Here is a 22649-nt window from a genome sequence, read left to right on the forward strand (position 1 = left end):
AAAAAGGACTATGGCCAATAAAGAGTCTCACACATTGGGAAATAAAGTCACACTCAAGTCGGCGTCTGCGCTCACTGCCTTAAAAACATTCACAGGTTCTGTTTCACAGCATTAACATGAGGTCATTTAAGGCTTTTCGAGGAGGGGGGAAGAGAAGACCGTGTACAGTTGATCCTTGTTCGTTTCCACAAATATACCAAGTACAAAAAAAATATTTATTACCTGCATTGGAAGAAATTGTTTACTTATTGAATGTTACCTGTTTATGTAGAAAAGAAAAGTTTAGATGTAATAAAAATGCATTCTGTTATTTGTTTTGTTTGTGGCTTCATCTCTTTTTCTCTTTCTCTCAACTGAACACGAGGTGGCAGCAGAGAGTCGCTCTTAGCAACTTTAACCTGCTGCTTCAAAAGCAGTTACGCACGAGCCTCAGTCTCAGAGTCTTTCTGGCTCCAACACATGTACAACTTTAATTAAGATGTTTTTAGATTATTAATTAGATGTTTAATCTGGGATTAAACGTGTTTGGGAAGCTTGGCTGTGCGCGGTTCCTCCTTTACGCACAGAAGCATCCTTGTTGGAGCTGGGTTTTTTTTCATTCTGCCAAAGCATTAATGTTGATGATTAGAGGGGAGGGGGTGACACAGGACAGGAGGGTGGAGTGGAGACAGACGGAGCTCTGAGGATGGCACCATGTTCTTCACTCCTCAGCTGCGTTTGGTCACAGATGTTTTGGTGTTTGTTGTCTGAGCCAAACAGTGGCGTCCTGGAGTGACCTGACAGAATGGCTGAAGACAATGAAAGCGCGTTATTGAACCGGTCACAGGCGGAGGTTGACAGGTTCAGCAACCTGGAGGACATCGATGTGACGGCAGACGGCAACCCGGTGCTGAGGTTCCTCATCTGCGTCGTCTACTCTGTCGTGTGCGCCGCGGGTCTGATCGGGAACCTGCTGGTCCTCTTCTTCATCAGAGTGAAAAAGGAGAGGAAAAGGTCCACGGTGAACTTCTTCGTGTTCAACTTGGCGGTGACGGACCTGCAGTTTGTCCTCACGCTGCCCTTCTGGGCTGTGGACACGGCGCTGGACTTCAGCTGGCCGTTTGGGAACGCCATGTGCAAAATCATCCTCTCCATCACGGTGATGAACATGTACGCGAGCGTGTTTTTCCTCACAGCCATGAGCGTGACCCGCTACTGCTCAGTCGCCTCTGCGCTGAAGAACAGACGCCCGCAGAAATCGTGTTCCGCCAAATGGATATGCGCAATTATTTGGACACTGGCGACTCTGGCGACTGCGCCCACGTCCATTTTCTCCACAGTCAGCAACGTGACCGGGGAGAAGCTGTGTTTGCTGAGGTTCCCGGGTGGACAGTACTCGCTGGCGGTTTATCACATACAGAAGATCCTCGTGGGCTTCGTGTTGCCAATGTGCGTCGTGTCCATCAGCTACATCATGCTGCTGCGCTTCGTCCGCAAGCGCAGCATGAAAACCAGCAACCCCAAGCGCAGATCGCAGGTCACCAAGTCCATCACCATCGTCGTGTTGTCCTTCTTCTTGTGCTGGATGCCAAACCAAGCCATCACTCTGTGGAGCGTCCTGGTCAAGATGAACGTTGCCAACTGGGACAGCGCGTATTACATCGTCCACACCTACGTGTTCCCGCTCACCGTGTGTTTGGCGCACACCAACAGCTGCCTCAACCCGATCATTTACTGCCTCATGAGGAAGGAGTTCAGGAACAAACTGAAGGATCTGGTTCGCAGAGGATAGATGGTGTTAGGAAAGTGTGCAGGGCAACAGTGAGCAGTGCGCACCGGGTGCGCATTTGGCACTTCCATCAGTCCTTGTCTTTAAACGCGTGCGTAAATGTAACCTGAGCCGTCTCTACTGAGAAACACGTGTCATTGCTGATGTCGTTACTGTTTGTATGTAAAAATATTACGCGTTAAAAATGAAAAGTGTTATGTTTCTCTATTGTCCTGCAGTTTCAAGGACTGCGTGCGTAACTGCACATGGCACGTAGTTCATTAGTGTGAAGACTTTCTGAGAGATTTCTTAACACAAATATGAACATTTTAATCACATAGTCAGCGTTAGACGCTCAATGGCCACTTTATTAGGTACACAGGACTCCTTACAAAGTAGCACAATTGGAATCTGGTGTGATCTTCTGCTGCTGTGACTCATCTCAGTGGCGCGCACAGACATTTTAGGATAGCGGGGGCTCAAGAATAAAAAGATACCTCCTCAATTATTAATTAAAAGTCAGTCTTTGTTTAATATGTGATGGAAAAAGTACAGTTAACTAAAAATTGCAATCTTACACATGTGGAGCCCCTAAACATTTGACATAATCAAAATATGTAAAAAAAAAAATAATAATAATAAAAAAATACATAAATAAGGAAGCTACAGCACAAAACACAGGGGTTGAATTGGAAAAGTCACAAATGGAGTTGCGTTTTACTTGTGGCTCACAAACCCTGACATAGCATTCTGAGATGGCTGCCACTCGTGTTAATAGTAAAAATACTCTTCTACGCTTACTGTTAATCACACTTATCTCTTATTTGTTTCCATCCTGAGTCAGTCTTACACTTATTTTTATAGTTTTGAATCATTTTTATGTGGAAAAATACCATGTAGAGCAGCGAGGTCTCAAACTCGCAACCTGTGATCCACATTGGCTCCAGAGTTGTGAACATTTTTATTGTGAACTTTATCTCATTCCTTATCAGCATAGGCTCTTTTATTTTGAAATTCTGTTGAAATATCTATTATATCTTCCTACTACTACTAATGTTATTTTGTTGCGATATCATGCTGGAATATTGTGATGAGATCAGACATGATGTGCTTATAACATAAGCACATCATGTCTGATGATATTATCAGTTGTAATGATAGTTACTGTTGAGTTTCTGCCCACTTTTAAACTAGAGTTGTTCCGATTCCGATACCGGTATCGGAAATGCCTCCGATACTGCCGAAAATGTGGGTATCGGTATCGGCGAGTACTGGAGTCCATGCACCGATCCGATACCACGTTATTTAATAGAGCTCCGTTAGCGCTGACGCGGTTCTTCTTCGCCGCTCTTGAAACAGTTGCGCTGTGCTGTTTTAGAGGCGTGAAGAAGAACTGATCGCCCGACACCTGTAGACAAGGAGCTAACGTTAGCTCATCATGTCGGCAGTTTGGCAGTATTTACCAGTTAGCTCCTTTAGCGTTGTTAGCTGCGCTAGCTCCGTTAGCGCGTCTACAGTCAAACTGGAGCGGCCCGTTTATTAAATGAAAAGAGCAGCGCTACAACTAACCAGCGTACCTGTGTCCTGTGTATGTATGCCTCTGTTTTTAAAGTTTAGCGTTACTTCAGAGACTCATTTTAACAATCTGGAGTCGAGTAAAAATGATGTCACGCGCGTCCTTTCCCGGTCAGTCGTCATGGAAACATGAAGCTCTGCCAGTGCCGCGGTGTTTGGACCAGAGTGAAAACAAACGTACAAGCTGAAAAACGAAATAACATATCACTGGTAAAAATAAATGATGTCCATTTGCTGTATTCGTTCATGTTTTACAGAGGGTTTAACCTGAGCCAAACCTTACCACCAATGATTTATTTATTTATTTATTTATATATATATATATATATATATGTATATGTATATGTATGTATGTTTATTTCGGTCATGTCAGTTAGATCACTCATCATCACACATCATCTTAGTGTAGTTTACACAATACACATAACCAAAAGGGAAAGCCGGAGAAGCAAAAGTTTATCTAGTCCCGTCCCCATTACCCACAGAATACATATTTTCATCATTTTTCTTTTTCTTATGACATTTTGACAAAAACATGTTTCAGCATCAGGTAGCACTCAGAGATGCAGTCTAGCTCTAGACAGTCAATCAGACTCCATGTATGTCAGCTGGTTACATTTGCTTCCACTGCCGTATCCACATGGTGTCTACAGATTTCTGTCTCTGACCTTTGTCATACTTTCCTCCTGGGTCATTCTGTATCGATTAATGGTCATCTCTACATACTTCTTTTTAAATACACTGCGTTTTGCTGATTTTTTCATCTCCTCATCCAGATTATTCCACTGTCTGACACCCGTGACTGATACGGTAAAGGATTTGGTGATGATAATCATATCACAGTCATGCAGGCGTAGTATGATATATATTTTTTTATAACACACTGGTATCGGTATCGGTACTCGGTATCGGCCGATACCCACAGCACAAGTATCGGAATCGGTATCGGGAGGGAAAAAATGGTATCGGAACATCTCTATTTTAAACTAATCAACGAGGCGTTTCCATGCAGAGAACTCCTGCTCCTGGGTATTTTCTCCACTTTCTCTGGAACATTTTCTGGTAGAAATTCAGGATTAAAAGCCAATGATGTGGTCAGAGCAGAGAGGGAAATTTGGATTGCTTACATTTGCACCTTCAGAAATAGAATGACAATCATCCACGTAATTGATTTGACAGAATGTTTCACACTGGATGTCCTTCGGAGGCAACCGTCTTTGGACCAGTAACAGGATACACTGAGGTCAGTTTAGCAGTGGGAATTGGGTGCCTTGCTCAGGAGTTGGGGTTACCCGGCACTTGACCTTTGGTTACAAGCCCAATTTTCTTCTGCTTTGCTACTAGTTGCCCAATAAGGAATAAGCTTAAGGAAACACAAACATAGCAACAGATAAGATATAAAAATATGAACAAGTTCCGTGAAACAAACAAAGGAATGGAAATGGACAGCATGCCGTGTTTAAAGTCACTTTAATCAGCTTTTGAAGGAGGAAACTTGAACTTATTTGACCGTCAGCACACTGTCCTTGATGACGTTGAGTTGCTGCTGTGTGACTGGCCGTCAGTTACGTGTTGAACAGGCGTGAGTGCGTCACAGAATTGACCAAATGAAATGTATAAAATGTCGACTGAAGAATTTTGCACGTGAGCCTGCAACGGTGTCTGCTCCGCACGTGGAAACACCAGTGAACTCACCACAGCAGAGCGGAGGAGTTCACCTCATGCAGGCCTCTCTGTGTTCTCTCAGAACAATCGACCTGTGGACTGGAGATAATAAGCAAGAGCGCGCACATGAAGCACACTCTTTATCCTCAGCATCCAGGAAAACCTCCCTCCCTTCATTATTTCAGCCTCAGCCTCAAGCTCTGTGAATATGAGACACATGCACAAAGGTGCCACCTGATGATTTTACAAGCTGTGGCGCACACACACACTGGGTTTAATGTGATTGTTGTATTCAATCAGAAAGAGCAGGCCGTACTCTCTCTGTGACAGCACGGACACAGGGCTGCATGTGTTGATCCAATAAGGAAGGAAGGAAGGAGCATTTCAGGAGACGTCGGCTGATTCCATTTCTGACCTTGGTGTCGTCACAGTCATAGAATTTACAAGGCTTCTCTTATAATTGTCATTGTTATGGTGAATGTAATTAACTCTTCACTCACAGAGGATGACAGGAATACGCGCTTTACTTATTATGCCGCCCACAGATGAGTTTGACCTGAAAGACATACGTCATTGAGGAACCAGCATTTACATATTCTTACATTCTTATTTTTATATACTATACATGTTTGTTTATTTATTAGTGCCATCTGTTTTAAAGATTTTATTTATTTATTTTTATTCCTTGGTGTTTTACAGCCATGGTTCTCAAACTGTGGTGCGTGTACCACAAGTGGTACGCCAGTTTCCTCTGGTCGGAAATACTGTTCTACAGTTCTACTACTTTTCCATCTAATATACGGAATATTTTATCTTGTTATGTGTATAATGGATAGAAAACAACCTTGATCCAGTAATAGTGTCACATTGAATCGTATATAAGTCTTTAAACGGCCGATAAGTAACAGAATCTGCATGTGTATGTACTGTATATAACTGTGTGTGTGTGAAAGCATACATTTTAAGAATGAATCAAAAGTGTTTCTGTGTTTTTTGTGTTATTTGTTGTTATTGTTGTTTTTGCTTGTGTACTGACTTTAGATTAAGCGTCACATTTATGTTTACAGCAGCTATACTGATATCACAAACTCGAGTATCTACTGATACCGATATTAGTCCGATACTGGTCATTTTAGACCATTTATGAACGTGTGAAGCTGTGAACAACACATTTGTGCTAAGTCATTTCAAAGACATAATTCTTCAACTGTGTAACAAATAATGTTCTCCCAAAAAAAGCAGAAATAAACAACACAACTCAGCTAAAATGCATTTCCTGGTTTTTATTTACATTTTAACAGCCTGTGCATAATGAAGAATGTGATATATATAGGATTTTTTTGGATTGGATTGGATTCTACATTTTCATGTGTCAGATATCTGATCCAATGATTTTTCCCTCCTGTAGATTGAAACTGACTTTAAATATTTTCCTTAATATTTGAGCCATTATAGGAGGTGTGATTTTCTGTTTTAACAGACTTGTGTAAATGTACAGCTGTGAGTCTGTCGGTGTTATTTTATGTTTTGTACTGTTCGCATATTTCAATCAAAACAAAGCAAAACAAAAAACATATTACATTTTTTTCTAATAGTAATGATTTACAGTTCTATGTATTATAGATAAAAGAATAGCTAAGAAAGTTTTGGTTTTGACCATCAAAAATCTGGTTAGTTATTATTAGTTATCAGGTTTAAGGCTGTGATACACACTCCGGAGCAGAAGGTGGCGGTAGTGTGCCTGTCACGCGAGTTTCCAACCGCGGGAGGAAGTGAGAGGAAGTAGAACAAAAACAACAACAAAAGAAGTGGTTGATTTTCCGATTTTCGGAAGTCGCCCGTGAACGCAGCGCAGCCCAGAGCCTTCGTGGTCAGGTGACCCGGCAGCAGGCAGGCCAGTCTCGGCTTCTCCTTGGCTTCAGCACCGATGTCGGAGGTGTTTGTGACCGGAAGAGATGGACGCTGGCGATGCACGGATTTGATCGGTCAGACAACCGTCCAGCTGAGTCTGTGAATGGCGCCAAAACAGGACCCTAAACCTAAATTTCAAGAAGGTTCGTACATGGAAACAGCAGCTGCTCCTCAAAGAAAGCGTGTGAAGAAGGGGCGGGTTTGTTGTTGTTATTGTTGTTGTCGTTGTCTCAGCCTCACGGGAAAACAAGATAGAGCCCGAATAACCGCAAATACGTGTGCGGAATTCACTTAAAACACACACAGTTGACGCTTGTAGAACGTTTTCACCTAACAACGCGTAATGTTGAAATGAGCCGTTGACGTCAGGCTAACCGTTAGCATGTGTATAGATGCTATGTGTTGTGGGGACGCGACGATATACGATTTTAGGGGGAGAAAAAAAATCGATATGCGATAACGTTGAATATCGCAGTGACGACACAAATTAGTTGCGATAAATACACAAATACTTCAGTACACGTTGTTGATGTTTTGCGTTGGGCTCGATGCTAACATGCTGTAGCCACAGACAGTATACTGACACTGGGGAAAAACAACTTGGTTTAGTGAAGTAATTACCCGTCATTCTTGGTTGTTCACTTAAACACATGTGTCTTTAAGTAATATTTATGTAGCATCACAACATTTAGTGACATTTTTAGCAATGTAAGTAGTAATATGTCAATTGTTTGCATTTATATTGTGCTTTTCTAATCTTGATGACCACTTTACAGTAGGGGCGGGAATCATGATGAGATATGCGATACCAATAATATCACGATACAACGATTCTGTGATAATCAATATATTGCAAGACAGTCATATAGCATCACAATATCTGTCTAGCTGAAGTAAACAAATCATCCGTAAAGAGTTAAAAGTACAGGATTTCTCTATTTATTCACAACATAAACAAAGCAAAGTGCATATAGTCTATGTATTGAACGTGGATGGGGCATCACTTAACGCAGCTTTCTCCATCATTATTCCGCTGTAAACTCCCTCTTCTTCAGCCAGGTAACTTCTGCCCAAGTTTCACTCATTCTTCTGAGCAGCGGCATCACGAAGAGACGTGAAGTAGTGACGGCCGGCGAGTGAAAGTGGCAGCGTCTGTTTACTCTAGAGCGCCTTAATTACTTAATTTAAATATTGATATCCGACCTGACGTGTCCATTATCATATTGCATATCACCAAATCGGTATTTTGACCGTCTCCTACTTAAAGGTGCTTTTCACTACACTTTTGCAATTCAGCCACACATTCATACAGCACTGCCTATCATACTTGTCATTCACAGCCATCAGGAGCAACATGGGTTATTTGTGTTGTCCAGGGACACTTTAGCTGGGATAGAAACCCTCGACCTTCCAGTTGATAGACATACATATATATATATATTTTTTTTTACAGTTATTGCAATAGCACTGTGAATGTCAATTATTCATGACGGACAAATACATTTTCATCGTCCAAATGTTCAAACGCTGCTTTTCTCCCGTTTCTTTTTCCTCTTCGCAGGTGAAAGAGTCCTGTGCTTTCATGGGCCATTGCTGTACGAGGCAAAGGTGTGTTTTAGTGCGCGTGTGTAGCGCGTCAATTATTAACAACAAAATAAATGTCAGCCAATGACTAACGCCGGCCTGTGTATTTTTTCTCTCTCTTATTTTACAGTGTGTAAAGATCAGCATAAAGGAAAAGCAGATTAAATACTTCATTCACTACAGCGGATGGAACAAAAAGTGAGAGGCTTTTTTTTTTCTTCCGTATCTTTCTTCTTTTGCAAGGACACATTTTGGTTCACAATTATCATTGTGGGGACATTTGTGACAATGTTATTGGTCTACAAAGTGCTTAGGGTCAGGGTTTGTGTGTTCTGTAATTGAGTGCGAGCCGAGTACCGTACAGTATGTACTGTGTATGGAATGGGCTATTTATTCTCATCCCGATGGAGTTTTGAGGCTTGAAATTTTCTTCTTTTGCAGCTGGGATGAATGGGTTCCTGAAAGCAGAGTTCTCAAATATGTGGACAGCAACCTTGCGAAACAAAAAGAGCTTCAAAAGGCCAATCAGTAAGTTTCCCTCTCTGTGCACAGCATGTACTGTACTTTGTAAGACCATGTAAGAGTTTTTTTTGAACTGACATCACCACTGATACTGATTGGTCCGCCGATTGGTCAAATTTCCCAAATACACTTTCTGTGATGTAGCTGGATCTCCTGATTGGCTGGGTGAAATCCACGTTTTTCTAAGATCTCGCCTTAATGCACGATAATGCATTTTCTGCAAATAAAAAGTTATTTTCCCGGGAAAAGGGTTCCACCTAAAAAGCTGTTAACAACACATTTGTGCTGATGCATTTACCAGCTTGACATTTCAAGCGATTTCCGGACATAATACTGCTTAATATGCTGTTGCTGATTTCTATTTACATTGTTTTTACTGTCTGTGCATCGTAAAGCATTTGGATTGTACTGGATTTTTACATTTTTCCCCTTTTCCAATATTCAATTGAGGGATTTATGACAAGTATATCACCCATATTGATTAGGGATGAGCCGATACGATAATAGGTATTGATTGGTTTGTTTGAAAACTTGAAACTTTCCTGAGTTGCTTGGCTCAATTGTGGCAGTTTGAGTCACTGTGTGTCACACACTGAGTTCTTACTTAGCACCTTCCTGTTTACAAAGCCCACAGAGAGAAAGGAGCAGGTGCAGGAGTGGGAATTAAAGAGGCTCTGTCTTCCTATTACAATCCAGTGACTCATCACAATTATTTTGAAGCTGTTAATTTAATATAAAAATGTTGCATGACGTTCGTGATTTTCCTGCAAATGAATGTTTAAGAGTTTAAACTATTAATTGCACAGTGCTCTTCACCAGGGCTGCAACGATTAATCAATTATTAATTGATTGATAACTGATCATGACTAAATGATGGCTTGTGTTTACTGCTCTTCACAGTAAAGTGATGATTCTCACTCTTCTTCTCCTCCACAGGGACCATTATGTTGAGGGAAAGATGAGGGGTTTAGCACCAAGTAAGAAGATTGCTGCCGTGCAGCAGAAAAATGTTGATCTGTAAGTGTCCACCTCGTTCAATCGATCAATAATTCAACATGCTGCAAACACATAATGTACATGGATATAATTTTATAAAGTCATAATTTATGTCCTGAATGTTGTCACTCACTCATGTCACAATGTTGTTTTGTTTCCGTCTGGGCTCAAAGGAAAGCAAAAAAGGCAAAGCAGAAGAGTGAGTAAAAAGCTTCCTAACTTTTATTTGTGTATGGGATTTCATTTACAAATTATGACAGGACAAGTGCAGAGAGGATTAAGATTAGGTTTAAATGCACTGTTTTAAATATCTTTGAGGAACAGCGTGGGATCATGGGAATTGTGGTCTCTCTGCTCTTACACGGGGGAAAACTTCAGCAGCACAATGTTCAGCAAAACACAGATGAGTGGTCAAGATCCATTAGTGTATACACACGATACAATAAAGAAACAAAGGACAACACAAGACTTACCGGTAGCACTGAATAGCTCCTGCTTCATCTCCTTCCATAGGTGATTCGCCTCGGAAAGTAAAGCAGAGGACATGATTAAAAGGCGACCACAATGAAACGGTCCATTACCTTGAATTAGTGCAGTACCCGGGATTAATCGACAGATGGACAGAGTGTCCAGTTGGTGCCACGGCGTGAATTTTTACCCTTATTTCTTGCATTTCTTATGCAAACACTTTCAAAGTCGGCACTGCACACACTGGTGATTTTAGTAAGTAATGTACATTTGTCTTTTTGTTTTCAGATATTTTAATGCACAAATGTTGAAAATTACTAATATATTTTTAAAGGGTAACTTAACCCCCAGTTCTGAAGGTAACTTTGCTCAGTGCCAGATTTTTTAAAATGCCAAGAAGTGGGCTGAGAGCTGAGGGAGGGAGGGAGGGGATGTGGTCTGGTAGCTAATTTGACACAGGAGAGAGAAAGGTGAAGAAGTAGCAACTCTGGAGTGGAGCTACATGATATATTGTAGATCTACCGTCATCATGATATCGCCATGTGTGCGAACGATCGCTTGAACTGCGAGTCAACAGTGGCATTTATTATTCATTGGATTGTTTACTGTGTATTAATACATAACAAATCAAACATTTTTATTTGTATCTCTTAGTTTATCATGCGTGGTGTCGTCATCACAATATTCAGCAGTGCTATCGCATGATTTCCTACTCTGGAGTGTATGAAAGTGGGGATAACAAGCCTTCAGTTTACTCCTACAGTGTTCATACGTAATAGGTTGACACCTTCCTCCGGAGCCAGTGTCGTGCCATAATATAACCAACCGTGATGTGGAAAAAAAAAACACCTTTATTGTGATAATGTGCTGCTGCAGCGTGTAATGGGAATGCTTTTCACGCTTGGGGCGCTTATTATAGCACAATACAGCACCAGGTTTAAGTACTTTCACCCTCAGAGCTGCCTTAATCTACGGCTGCGCCGTATTAAAAAGATGGTGAACAAATGGTAATATCACCTGGGGACACAAAAATTGCTTGTTGCCTCTAAATAAGCCCAAAGAGCAGGAGGAGCAAATACCCACAAAACCTATTTCTCTCCCTAAGACATAAAAATAATGTCAAATTATTTAGGAGGAAATGAGATTAGACTGCTTCAGCTCCCGCTGAGGCTTTTTCAGGGTTAACAGGGCAAAATACAAAAAGGCACCTTCTATAGTGTAAACTGGGGGGAGCGATGAATTCAAAGCTCGGTTTCTCTAGTCATTACAGTGACAATTCAAACTCCATTCAATAAACTTAATCTGTTTAGGTATCTAAAGGTATATAGGTATCTATTTTTATTGAAGGTAATGGACTGTTTCCTTCACCTTTTAATTACTTCAGTTGCGTTACAGTGCTGCTGCAATGTTTTACGTAAGGTTTGCCTTTTTAAAATTGTGATAACTAATGAACTTTTTATACTCTCAATGATCCTCTCTGCACTCAATAAAATGTCAGGGCTCTAAAGGTCCCCGACACTAAAGGTCGGGGTTGACAAACCTTTTGAAAATGGCTGTTTGTTGTGTGGCGTCTGCAAAAGCTGGAATACAAAGTAACTTTAGGAAAAAAGGACTGAGAGGATCAACCTAGTGACATCAAACCATTTTCCATGATACAGTTCTAGCACTACTGCGCTCTACTCGACTCGACTCTTTAAGTCTATAAATATATCACCAAAACCTACACAGTGCCGCTTTAATTTATGTAAAAGCATTAGTACATATTGGACTCACTCGTTGCTACAGATAATGACATCCAGAGAGCAATCAACGGTGCAGCTTATAATAATTTAAAATTATAAAGTGTGTTAAATTATAGAATAGAAGACAGTTAATGACTCTGATGGACCTGGACACAATGCTTGACTGAAGTAAGAAATTAGTCAAAGGTCTTAGAAGTAAATTGAATCAGCTGGAAGCTTCATTTATGCGCCCACCCCTCTGTTTTTTTAAATGGTTCTAGCAGCTGTGAATACAGAACACACAGCAAGCTGTTGTTTACCTGCTCATCCATTTAGCCTCGAAGCAGTGTCTCATTGGGGGGGGAAGTTGCCATCAATCATTCTGGTTAAATAAATGGGAAAAAAAAGCATTAAATTGAACAACCTGCCAAACTGATCTCACAGAGTTTTTAACTCAACTGTTACCCTTCATTTCTACACTATTTTAAAAGCTGTAATTGGTGTCTTGTTTAGCCCCAGGGCCGGGTGAAGGCACCAGCAGCGGAGAGACGCCACAGGGACCACGGAAGAAGAGGGCTCGGGTTGATCCTACTGTGGAGAGTGTAAGTAGAATCACTCTCTTGACCCACAGGAATATCTTCCTGAAAGTGATTATAATGAATGAAGAGATTTGTGGTGCATTTCTGTGGTGGCACATACAGGCCTGGAGTAATATATTTGTGTGTGTGAAGACATTTCATGAAACAATGCTGTTAAAAAACTTAAAAAAAAAGAGAAATGTCGTACAGGGAAAGTACTGTTGTAGAAAAGGCCGGAAAGACTGAAAATTTAAATCGATATAATAGTGACAGTGGTCTTATATTCATGATAGACTTTGGCTTAGACTTCTTATTTTCGAAAAACTGTGTAACAGCGATAGAGGAACACAATTTGTATTTATTTTTATCTACTGGAGAAGTGTATTCTGTATCCAAACACGAGAATATCATTTATGATACTCTTGTTTGTACCTTTTTTGTTCCCAAGACAGGCAGATTTGCTCTCTGACTATAAATACCCACTGTACCCAAGATGAAGGATGGGCAGTTTTTCTTTTCTTCTCCGTCAGACTACTACTTAGGGACAAAAGAAAGCTATAAATATAATGATGTGTGACTAACAACCACAGTGTGTGTGTGTGTGTGTTTCCAGGAGGATATGTTCACAAACCGCGTGGAAGTAAAGGTGAAGATTCCCGAGGAGCTGAAGCCCTGGTTGGTTGACGACTGGGACCTCATCACGAGACAAAAACAGGTTTCAAAAAATTAACCTCACACACACACAGCCTATTTGTTTTGTGTTCATTTCATAAATTGTGTACAGTTTACATCTTGAAGTCTGTAAATGAGGTTGCAGAATAAAGAGATGCATTTTCTGTCGCTTTCAGTTGTTTCATCTGCCCGCTAAGAAGAGCGTAGAGACTGTCCTGGAGGACTATTCAAACTACAAGAAATCAAAAGGAAACTCGGACAATAAGTAAGAAATAACACGTAGAATTTCTGCACGTAGAGAAACAGCGGTGTTCTGTGTTGATCTGTGTGATTACGTATTCTTATCCTTTTGTGTTTATCCAAGAGTGAACACCAGACACAGTCTGATGCAATTTCCACAGTGTGATAATAACTGTCGTACCTAAATTAACCTTATGCTGCTGGCTTGTCGCACACATCATGTAGATTTTCTACTCTTTTCCGTAAGACTAGCATTTTATTGCAGAAGAGGAGAAAAAAAAATGCTTGCTATGATTGGATATGTGATTTAAATGCAAAAATCAAATCACTGGAAAATATACACTTAGTCCAAGGAACGGACTAGAACGTGTTTGCAAGGCAGGCACACAATATTGTGTTATACAGGTTAGCGGTGAGTCATTTCAATACTGTGTTTTTGGATGATAAAACTGCATCAGAGCACGACACACAAACAACAGAAAGTGAAATAGAGAGTGTGCAAGACTTCCATCAAGGCTGCTCAGTCTCTAGCAGCACAAAAAAAAAGTCAGTTCACAAAAGAATAAGACACAACATTTGTTAATTTCAGGCTGGTACATTTGTTTGGACAATCTTTTGCTCTGATGGCTTGAAAAATTGAATATTTTGAAGTTTTTTTTTATAGTAGCTAGACTCAAACTTGCTGCAATCTAAACCTAGCAGTCACCAGAATACTTTATCTGTTTCTATACTTTTTGAGTTCTATCAGTAAACCCATGCAGTCTGTGATCTTTGACTGATTTCCTGTCTCAAGCGCATCTATAAGAAATACAGGACCAGTGATTCTATGACGCCTTTGGTCTCTGTAGGTTTTCACGAAAGCTCTCTCTAGAGAAAATGCGTGACTTCTCTCCTCTCGGTTCACTTAGGGAGTATGCCGTTAACGAAGTGGTGGCGGGGATTCGTGAGTACTTCAACGTTATGCTGGGCACGCAGCTGCTGTACAAATTCGAGAGGCCGCAGTACGCCGAGAACCTGGCTGAACACCCGGACATGCCCATGTCTCAGGTTTATGGAGCTCCGCACTTGCTGCGCCTGTTTGGTAGGGACCCCGAACACACAACCACAACCAGTTAATGCCTCACCCTGACCTTAACCGTAGCACAATTCACATCTTGCCCCTGACTTTAACCACGGAAATTAGGTTCTGCCTCATTAGACTTTGTTTCTAATGAGGACTATGGGTCAAAAAGTCCAGTAAGTACCAGAACAGTTTCCTTAAGGAAGCAAAAATGAGTACACAGTACAGTAATAGAATAAAGATCTGTTAAAACACAGTTAAAACTGCAGTACATCTAATTATAAATGTGTCTTACATTCAATCCATTGTCATAGATTAGCAGTTCCACACAACCTTCTCTCTCTGTGTTTCTCAGTGTAGCGGTGTTTAGATCTCACCCTGTGACGGTTCAGCACTGCACACAGGAAGTGATTTGTTTAATTTCAAGACAGACAGAGGTGACAGTACGGCCTGACAGGTCCTGTTTTCGAGGTGGACATGGCATACTAATATTCTGTTCACAAAGATCACACAGAGGCAGAATCATAACATCAACAACAACACAACAACAATAAAAAGAAGCTTTAACTCCATTCACAAATAGGCTTAGTTTTGATTTTCTGTGTAGGAAGTGACGAGTGGGTCTCAAATGTCCCATGACTCAAACTGACAGGGCGGGGTCGTCTCACACTAAGCTGTGAGAATAGATTAGTCATCAGGTAGGTATTTTCTTGTCTTGAACTGTTGTTTGAACTGTTGTAAATCTCCGTTTAATGTGTCACTGGTGATATTCAGCATGTACACTCAGTTATACACAGTCAGGGCTTTCTCAGAAAATGTAATATAATATAAATGATCTAAAAATTGTCTGAGTGTGAGCTAAAGCTGTAGTGTAATTCAAAGGTCCCGCATTAAATCCTCCTGTCCTGAGTGTGACAACGTTCAGTTTGTGGTGCTCGGTGGTTAAAATGTGTCGTGTTAATACAACCGCACGTCCTTGTTAGTCCTGTCTTTTTTGTTTTGAATTGATTATTTTTGTAAATGTGCTCTTCTGCATTTTGTTTGAGTGACAATATGCATTTTATTTTATTTTATTATATACCTACTATATGTCTAGACTGACTCGCCATGATTTCTTTGATTAGACATGCATCAAATTATATGCAAATCTATTCAAAATAAGCCTTTTTTTCCCCAAAAGAAAACCCTACATAGACAGACTTGATTACTTTCTTTCTTTCTTGCAGACTTACGTCCATAATATACAAAAAAAGACAGCACAAAAAGAAACAAACGCAATAAAAAAGAGTTTTCAGAAGGCAGTTATCCTCAGTGTTGTTTCCAAAGCTGAGATGTGCTACACGTGTCCCCATATGCTATTTGCATTTCTTAAAACCATCTGTAATGTGTTGTCTCGAGTAGTCACAAACACTTCACTGGCACGAGTCTATCTGGGCCTTTTTAGCAAGAGTCTTCGAGCATCATTAAAATCCACTTAAAGTCTCTGAAGGTTTCACAATATGCTTTTAACAAAGGGAGCTTCACTCCATCACTGCAGGAACCAAATCTCCGTGACGGTACATTTGCACGAGCGTATAACATCACAACACTGACGATAAATGTCCTCGTCGTCTGCCAGTCCATCTGTTATAAACATGTCCAAGATGTTTCACGACACGGCAGACGCTGCAGGAGGACATTGCCCCGACAACTTAAGAGTCAGGAAATGTCATACGTTTATCTTCCTTTCCTCTTAAGTGATCAGCGAGCTAGTTCACCACTTTACTTCCAACCATAAAGCCAGTTTTGAGAGGTCATTCATGCAAAAATTCAACAAAATAGAGGATAAAATGCTCCGTTGTCTAACTCAGTAGCAGACACACCGTTATCCCATTTGACCTGCACAGTCTGGTGAGCACACCCATGAGACAAGCATCTAACCATATATTTGGGCACACTTGCTTGGCACAGTTTGTGAAATAATTTTCAGCAGCAAGGGAAACTTAGCTTCCTCTAAAATGTCTCAAATTTCAATACTAAACATGCGCTAGAACACGTTTCCTTGTTCTAGTTGTTTGTTAGTTTGCAGAATTTATGTATAAATGACTGGGCCTGAAATGAGCCTCCCCTGTTTTGAAGACCAGCAATGGCCACTGTTCCTTACTAATAATTCCTTTAAGACATGTCACAATAATTGGGGCTGCAACTATTAATCACTTATTTACTGATTAATAAATGACTTGCCATCGCTTTTGATGTTCACTTCAACGGTTTGAGTTGTGGGCCTTTACAAACTTTAAAAACATACGTGAAACAGAAAAGTGTTTTATCGATCCGTCTAGAGAACAGAATTATCTTTGTGAAGGTTGGGATTGTTCTGGGACCGTTGAATTAACTCTGCAATTGTGATGTAGAAAAAAACAAATACAATATAGGTTTCTTAAATGGAGCATCGAAATTTCCTTCCCTCAGCACCGTTATTGTACCTGTAAAACATTTTCATTGTGTTGAAAGCAAAAACACCTTGATCTAAAATCAATAAAAAGTCATCTAGGTAAATTAAGTTACACGAAAGTAACAAGAAAAGTTCTTGTTTACCATCAGTGAAACACTTTTTACACTCAACAGTTCAAACAGTGTTTTGTTCCTCTAACAGTTCGCATCGGAGCCATGCTGGCGTACACTCCGCTGGACGAGAAGAGTCTGGCTCTTCTGCTCAGTTACCTTCAAGATTTCCTCAAGTAAGTGTCAACTCCCACTACACCTCTGCACTCTCCCCTGTCATGTTCGAGTGACTCTCAAACGTCAAACGCTGCATCCACTGCTGAATTAGTGCAGCCAGGCTTGTTACAGATCCTCCAAACATTAGTCATGAAATTGATTTTTTTTTATTTCTGCTCAGACTGACTGAGACTGTTATCCAAGAATAAAATAATAATAAAAAAAAATCACAGCATTTCCCAGATGACTTGTGTAATGATTTTTTTTTTCTGTTATGATAAATTATGGAAACTTTAAATCTAAAAAGACACAACTGCAGACTTTTACTGATTAAAGTGAATGAGATTCTCCAGTGGTTGAATTGTGGCAAAGCATGACATTCAATCATTGTCCACTAGGGGTGGGAATCAACAGAGACACCACAATACGATATTATCGCGATGTTTAAGTCACGATACGATATTGCAAAATACTGAATATTTGTGAAATCGTATATAGTGCTATATACACTTGGTCAACACATTTTTCTTAATGCTGATCCACAAAGTTTAATGTTTCTTGTAACATCAGTTAAAAAAATGATATGCAAAAAAAAACAAGAAAAAACATACTTGGTGTCAAAAGCGAGATAATGATCCCCCCCACTATTGTCTACCGCTTTATCCATCGCTAACCCGGACCTTCTTGCTGTGAGGCAACATTGTTAGCCACGTCTCTGCTGCGTGACCCCGTAGCATGGCATCTTTTTATCGGCATCTTTGATATTAAACTTTAAGAAAGGACTGAGGGTTCCTCAAGAAACTCAAGAAGTAAAATAGTAAACATTTCCCCAAGTACACACACACACACACACACACACACAAACCTACCATCAGTGTGATGAACACATTGTTTTGCTGCTTTTAGCAGACACCAAAAGGAAAAAGAAAAATCGAAATCACTGCTCCATGGTGACAAAATGTCATATTTCCTCCAGGTACCTGGCAAAGAATTCATCCACCTTCTTCTGTGCCACTGACTACGAGGTTGCTCCCCCTGAGTATCACCGCAAGGCTGTTTGAGAGCTCTCAGCACAGACTCGCTGCTATTGAAGCATGTCACATCATTCTCCCCAAACACATGTAAAATATCCCATCGCCTCCCTTCTGAGTGCAGACTTCGATGAGATTTTTTCACTTGAACTGATGCACTTACTCCTCAGTGGACTCAGGAGCTTGTTACATTTCAAAGTCAAATATGTTTTTTTGCTCAGCCTCTCTCTCTCTCTCTCTCTGTTTCTCCCTTTGTCATTCTGTCCCTCTCACTTCTTTGACACAAGGAAAAAAACACAATGAAACATTAGCGTCCACGAGCAGCTCTGTGGTGTTTTAGGTGCATTCCATCTGATATTTGTTAATGTTGCATGCATGTATTTATTAGTGTTTCTTCTGCCACATGACGTGCAGTTAGCGGTTCATGTTTTTGTACCTGTATCGTGTGTATTTGTATACATTTTTGTAAAAAAAAAAAAGTAAAGTTTTTACACAATCTCTACATTTTTACTTTGTCTCATTTTAAGAAACAAGCTGGAAATAAAATGAGGCTCACGGCTCACACTGTGTGATATCAACACACGGCTCAGCCCACGACTGTACTTCAGCACATCTGACATAAAAGACTTCAAAGGGCCTATAGAATATGATTTAACATTCCCCTGAAATAGACGGGAGCAAAAAAACATCTCTCTTTCATACTGGATGCACATGAAAAATGTAAAGTTGGGGCACGAGCCGCAGGAAGCAGCGGTGAGCATGACAATTCTTATGATTGATGTGCACATGGAGAAAAGAAATCTAAAAGCCCCAAAAAGTGTAACTCTGTTTGTTTCAGTGAGATTTGAGACAAAACATTTTAGGAGAGGCACGAACAAATGATTCTGACTTTGTCTGAGAGAAAAATCCAAATATAGATGATTCCAATCCTATAAATCACTCGTGGCAATTGGACGTAATTCATGTTTTCAACTTCATTTGTAAACACTGATGCACAACATCAACCGACTCAATCTGAAGTTAAAGTTCCAATGTGTAAAATTAAGGTGAAATAATTTTCATTTGGCAGAAATTGGAGATATTTTTTAGTGCGTGATATCATCGGATTGTATGAATTGCCTTTTTTTTCAGGATCTCCAGTGTTTTTACAGTAGCTCACAATAGACAAACTATGCAAACTGAAGGTTCAACAACACGTGTGTGTTTTTCAGCTGCAACATGCAGTTTTATCAGTAAAGTAAATGCTAAGTTTTAGCTCAACAAAGTAAAAAGGCACATTTACTGTAAAAAGTAAAGTATTTAAAAAAAAAGACCAGGTTATTAACTGCAAATACTAAGTTAAAGTAACTATAAAGTAATCAAATAAATGTATCAGTTTGTATACTGTATATCTGTGGCTGTTTACATTAAATTGCAGTTAAGATTCCAAGCTTTCAACCATGTCTCAGATATTATATGATTTAGAGCTGAAACAATTACTCGATGACTAAATTAATCGTCAACTATTTTGATAATCGAATCGGTTTGAAGCTTTTTTCTTGATTCAAACAAGATTTCTGAACGTTTCAGCTTCTTAAATGTGAATATAGTCTTCGTTTCTTTTGCTCCAAAGCTCTAATATGAATTTATTTTAATCTTAATGACTCTAGGTCTATAGCAGGTAAAATAAATGAACTATGACATGGATAAAATTAAGCTTCAAATCTGGTCAGCAGGTGGTGAGTGAAGGGAAAGAAGTCTTAATTGTGTGGGGGAAAAAACACAACGTTTGCTCTGAACGTTAAATACACGTCTGTGCATTTAAATCACGTATGCCGTCCATGTTGAGCTAAACGCGGCCTCTCTGTGGAAATGAGACAGAAAAATTGTCATTGACATTTAGTCATTAATTGCGCCTGGATAATCATGTGCCGTGAGGGCAGTGAGCTTTCAGCCTTTACGGGCTGAAGAGCCCCGACAGCTCCATGGCAACTCCATAGTAACGCCATGGTAACACTATTGCAATGGAGTCATAGCTTGAGGGCAAAGACATGTTTGACAGCATGTAGGATTTAGTTAAATATATCCTTAATGTAACTGATGGCTCTTAACAAAGAGCACAGGGAGTGCAACATTCTATTATTTCACCTCTGGCATTAACAGACCAGAGAACTGCTGCGCACTGGATACTTTCTCTCTCTCTATGGATTATTTAGGTTGTCTTGACCATGTCTACATGATTAAATAAATGCAGTGAGTCGCTGTCCTGTGATCTGCTAATTATATATTTGTGTTATATATATATAGCTAATAAAATGTTTAAAGCTGCAGTGAAAAACTATATTCGATTATTCACTTATATCCTTTTTTATTTCCTTGAGTCGATCAGTTACCGTGACTGGTGTCCTTAATGTAACTGATGGCTCTTAACAAAGAGCACAGGGAGTTCAACATTCTATTATTTCACTGGAGTCACGTGATGTGACTTCAGTCGCAGATTTGAGGACTCGATTTGACTTAGACTTGAGTAAAAAAGACATTTTGTTCATGGGATATTTACAGATTCTCAAATATTTAGGAGGTAACGTTTAGATTTGTTTCTGAAACACGGAAAATGCGTTTTTTGGCGGGCTTGCGTACAAACCTGGCAACCGAGCGACACTTACACCTTGAAAACAAACGTTGGTCATGATAAGTGCTCAAAACCTGCCGTTTTTTAGCCTAATATTTTAAATAATGATATTTTAAAGATATGTACGAAATCATCTTCAATCTTCATACAATTTGACTTGTAACCTGCTTGAGTTAAAGCAGGGAGTGGACTTGACTTACTTGATACTTGAAGAATGACTTTGGACTTGCTTGAGGCTTGAAGGGACTTGCGTACTGTGACTTGCTTTATCTCTGGCTGGCGGGGACAAGAAGCATTTATTGTTTTTTTTAACAGTAGAACACTACTTGAACACCAACTATGAAACACAGAGAGAGAGTGGTGTGGAGCTGGTCGGCTTAATCATTTAAATCAGTGTGTGTGAACTTCTCTGACAATGGTTACAATACAGTTTTAAAGTTATGTAACAGCTGGTTAAGAATTAACTCATTTTAAAACAGGGCACAGTTATACACTGCTCTGAGTTGTTAAAATAACCTTTTACCTGCCCCAGAGCCGGCCCAAGGAATAAATTAACTAAGCGCATGCTTAGGGCCCTGTAACCACCAGGGGGGCACCCTAAAGCATTTCATTAACTTATTTTTATTTTACTTTATTGCTTGTGCATGACGATAACATTACACAAGTCAAGGCATGGCATTGTTAAATATAGATAAAAAATATATACAGTATTGACAGCACTTTCTGATTTATTACTGGCATTGATAAAGGGGCCAAATCTAATTTCACTTATGGCCCCATGAAGTCTTGGGCCGGCCCTGAAGTTCCACTACGTTTGATTTACACCTCACTGACGACTACAGTACCACACATGTACTACACGACACCTTACACACGGTTTTAAATAGATATTCGGATATTTTTTAACGCTTGAGTTAATTCCAGGCAGTTAATGTTGAAGTATTTGTAGTTTTCTTGCCTCAGGTACTTCCCACGTCTCCAGGTAAGTGTGTGACATCACGCCAGGTTTTCCTGCTCCTCCGTCCCAGGATGCCTCCCACCTCGCTCAACGGCACTTTACCAGGAAGTCCCGCCCTACGGCGTTGCTGATTGGCTGAAGTCCAAGCCGCCCCGTGTAGAGTTCAACTCGGTTTGCTGCGGAGGCTGTCAATCAAGCCCGCCGATTGAGCCTGCGGTTATGCGTCAGGTGAAACTGGCTCAGTGAGGGAAAAAGGGAGCCGAGGAAAAGTTAGTTCGTGTGAACTTTCTAGCTCAGTATTTTACTTAGTTCATGAACTCAGTCAACAGAGTGGACTTTTAACAGCGGAAACCGACACAAAACAAGATGAAGAGCCTAAAATATCGATTGAAAAAGCACGAAGTTACCATCACAGTAAGTTAAACGCTCCTGTTTTTGTGTTGTTGTAATGGCTTAGTTTTGCTTCTACCTCCATTGAAACGGTTGTGTTTTTGAGAAACAAAGCTGGTGGCGGACGTTGTGGGTTTTTTTTTTCACCGGGGCGGTTTCGTCTGACTCTCTAACCCCCGTCTCGTCCATAACAACCGTGTTAACTGCGGGCATGTTCCCA

General features: G+C 40.3%; 2 protein-coding genes across 2 annotated transcripts; both read left to right on the forward strand.

Annotated features, from left to right (window-relative positions):
* The first annotated feature begins 431 nt into the window (after positions 1-431).
* On the forward strand, positions 432-2263 carry rxfp3.3a1 (relaxin family peptide receptor 3.3a1). Its single transcript, XM_058629755.1, has one exon. It carries the CDS (start codon positions 785-787, stop codon positions 1769-1771), a length of 987 nt encoding a protein of 328 aa, XP_058485738.1. The 5' UTR covers positions 432-784; the 3' UTR covers positions 1772-2263.
* Positions 2264-6821: 4558 nt separating this feature from the next.
* LOC131459960 (mortality factor 4-like protein 1) lies at positions 6822-18972 on the forward strand. The gene is made up of 12 exons (XM_058630153.1): positions 6822-7041; positions 8460-8506; positions 8613-8680; positions 8924-9010; positions 9941-10021; positions 10174-10199; positions 12703-12791; positions 13381-13482; positions 13616-13704; positions 14588-14760; positions 17375-17459; positions 18416-18972. Exons 1-12 carry the CDS (start codon positions 7002-7004, stop codon positions 18498-18500), a joined length of 972 nt encoding a protein of 323 aa, XP_058486136.1. The 5' UTR covers positions 6822-7001; the 3' UTR covers positions 18501-18972.
* Positions 18973-22649: the final 3677 nt, after the last annotated feature.

The sequence above is a fragment of the Solea solea genome, chromosome 5 (genome assembly GCF_958295425.1).
Source record: "Solea solea chromosome 5, fSolSol10.1, whole genome shotgun sequence".
Taxonomy (NCBI): domain Eukaryota; kingdom Metazoa; phylum Chordata; class Actinopteri; order Pleuronectiformes; family Soleidae; genus Solea; species Solea solea.

Bases quoted from the DNA above. Each gene is read 5' to 3' on its own strand.
- rxfp3.3a1 (XM_058629755.1), top strand. From the start codon at position 785: ATGGCTGAAGACAATGAAAGCGCGTTATTGAACCGGTCACAGGCGGAG.
- LOC131459960 (XM_058630153.1), top strand. From the start codon at position 7,002: ATGGCGCCAAAACAGGACCCTAAACCTAAATTTCAAGAAG. The intron at 9,011-9,940 runs GTAAGTTTCCCT...TCTCCTCCACAG, and splicing joins GAGCTTCAAAAGGCCAATCA to GGACCATTATGTTGAGGGAA. The intron at 12,792-13,380 runs GTAAGTAGAATC...GTGTGTTTCCAG, and splicing joins TTGATCCTACTGTGGAGAGT to GAGGATATGTTCACAAACCG.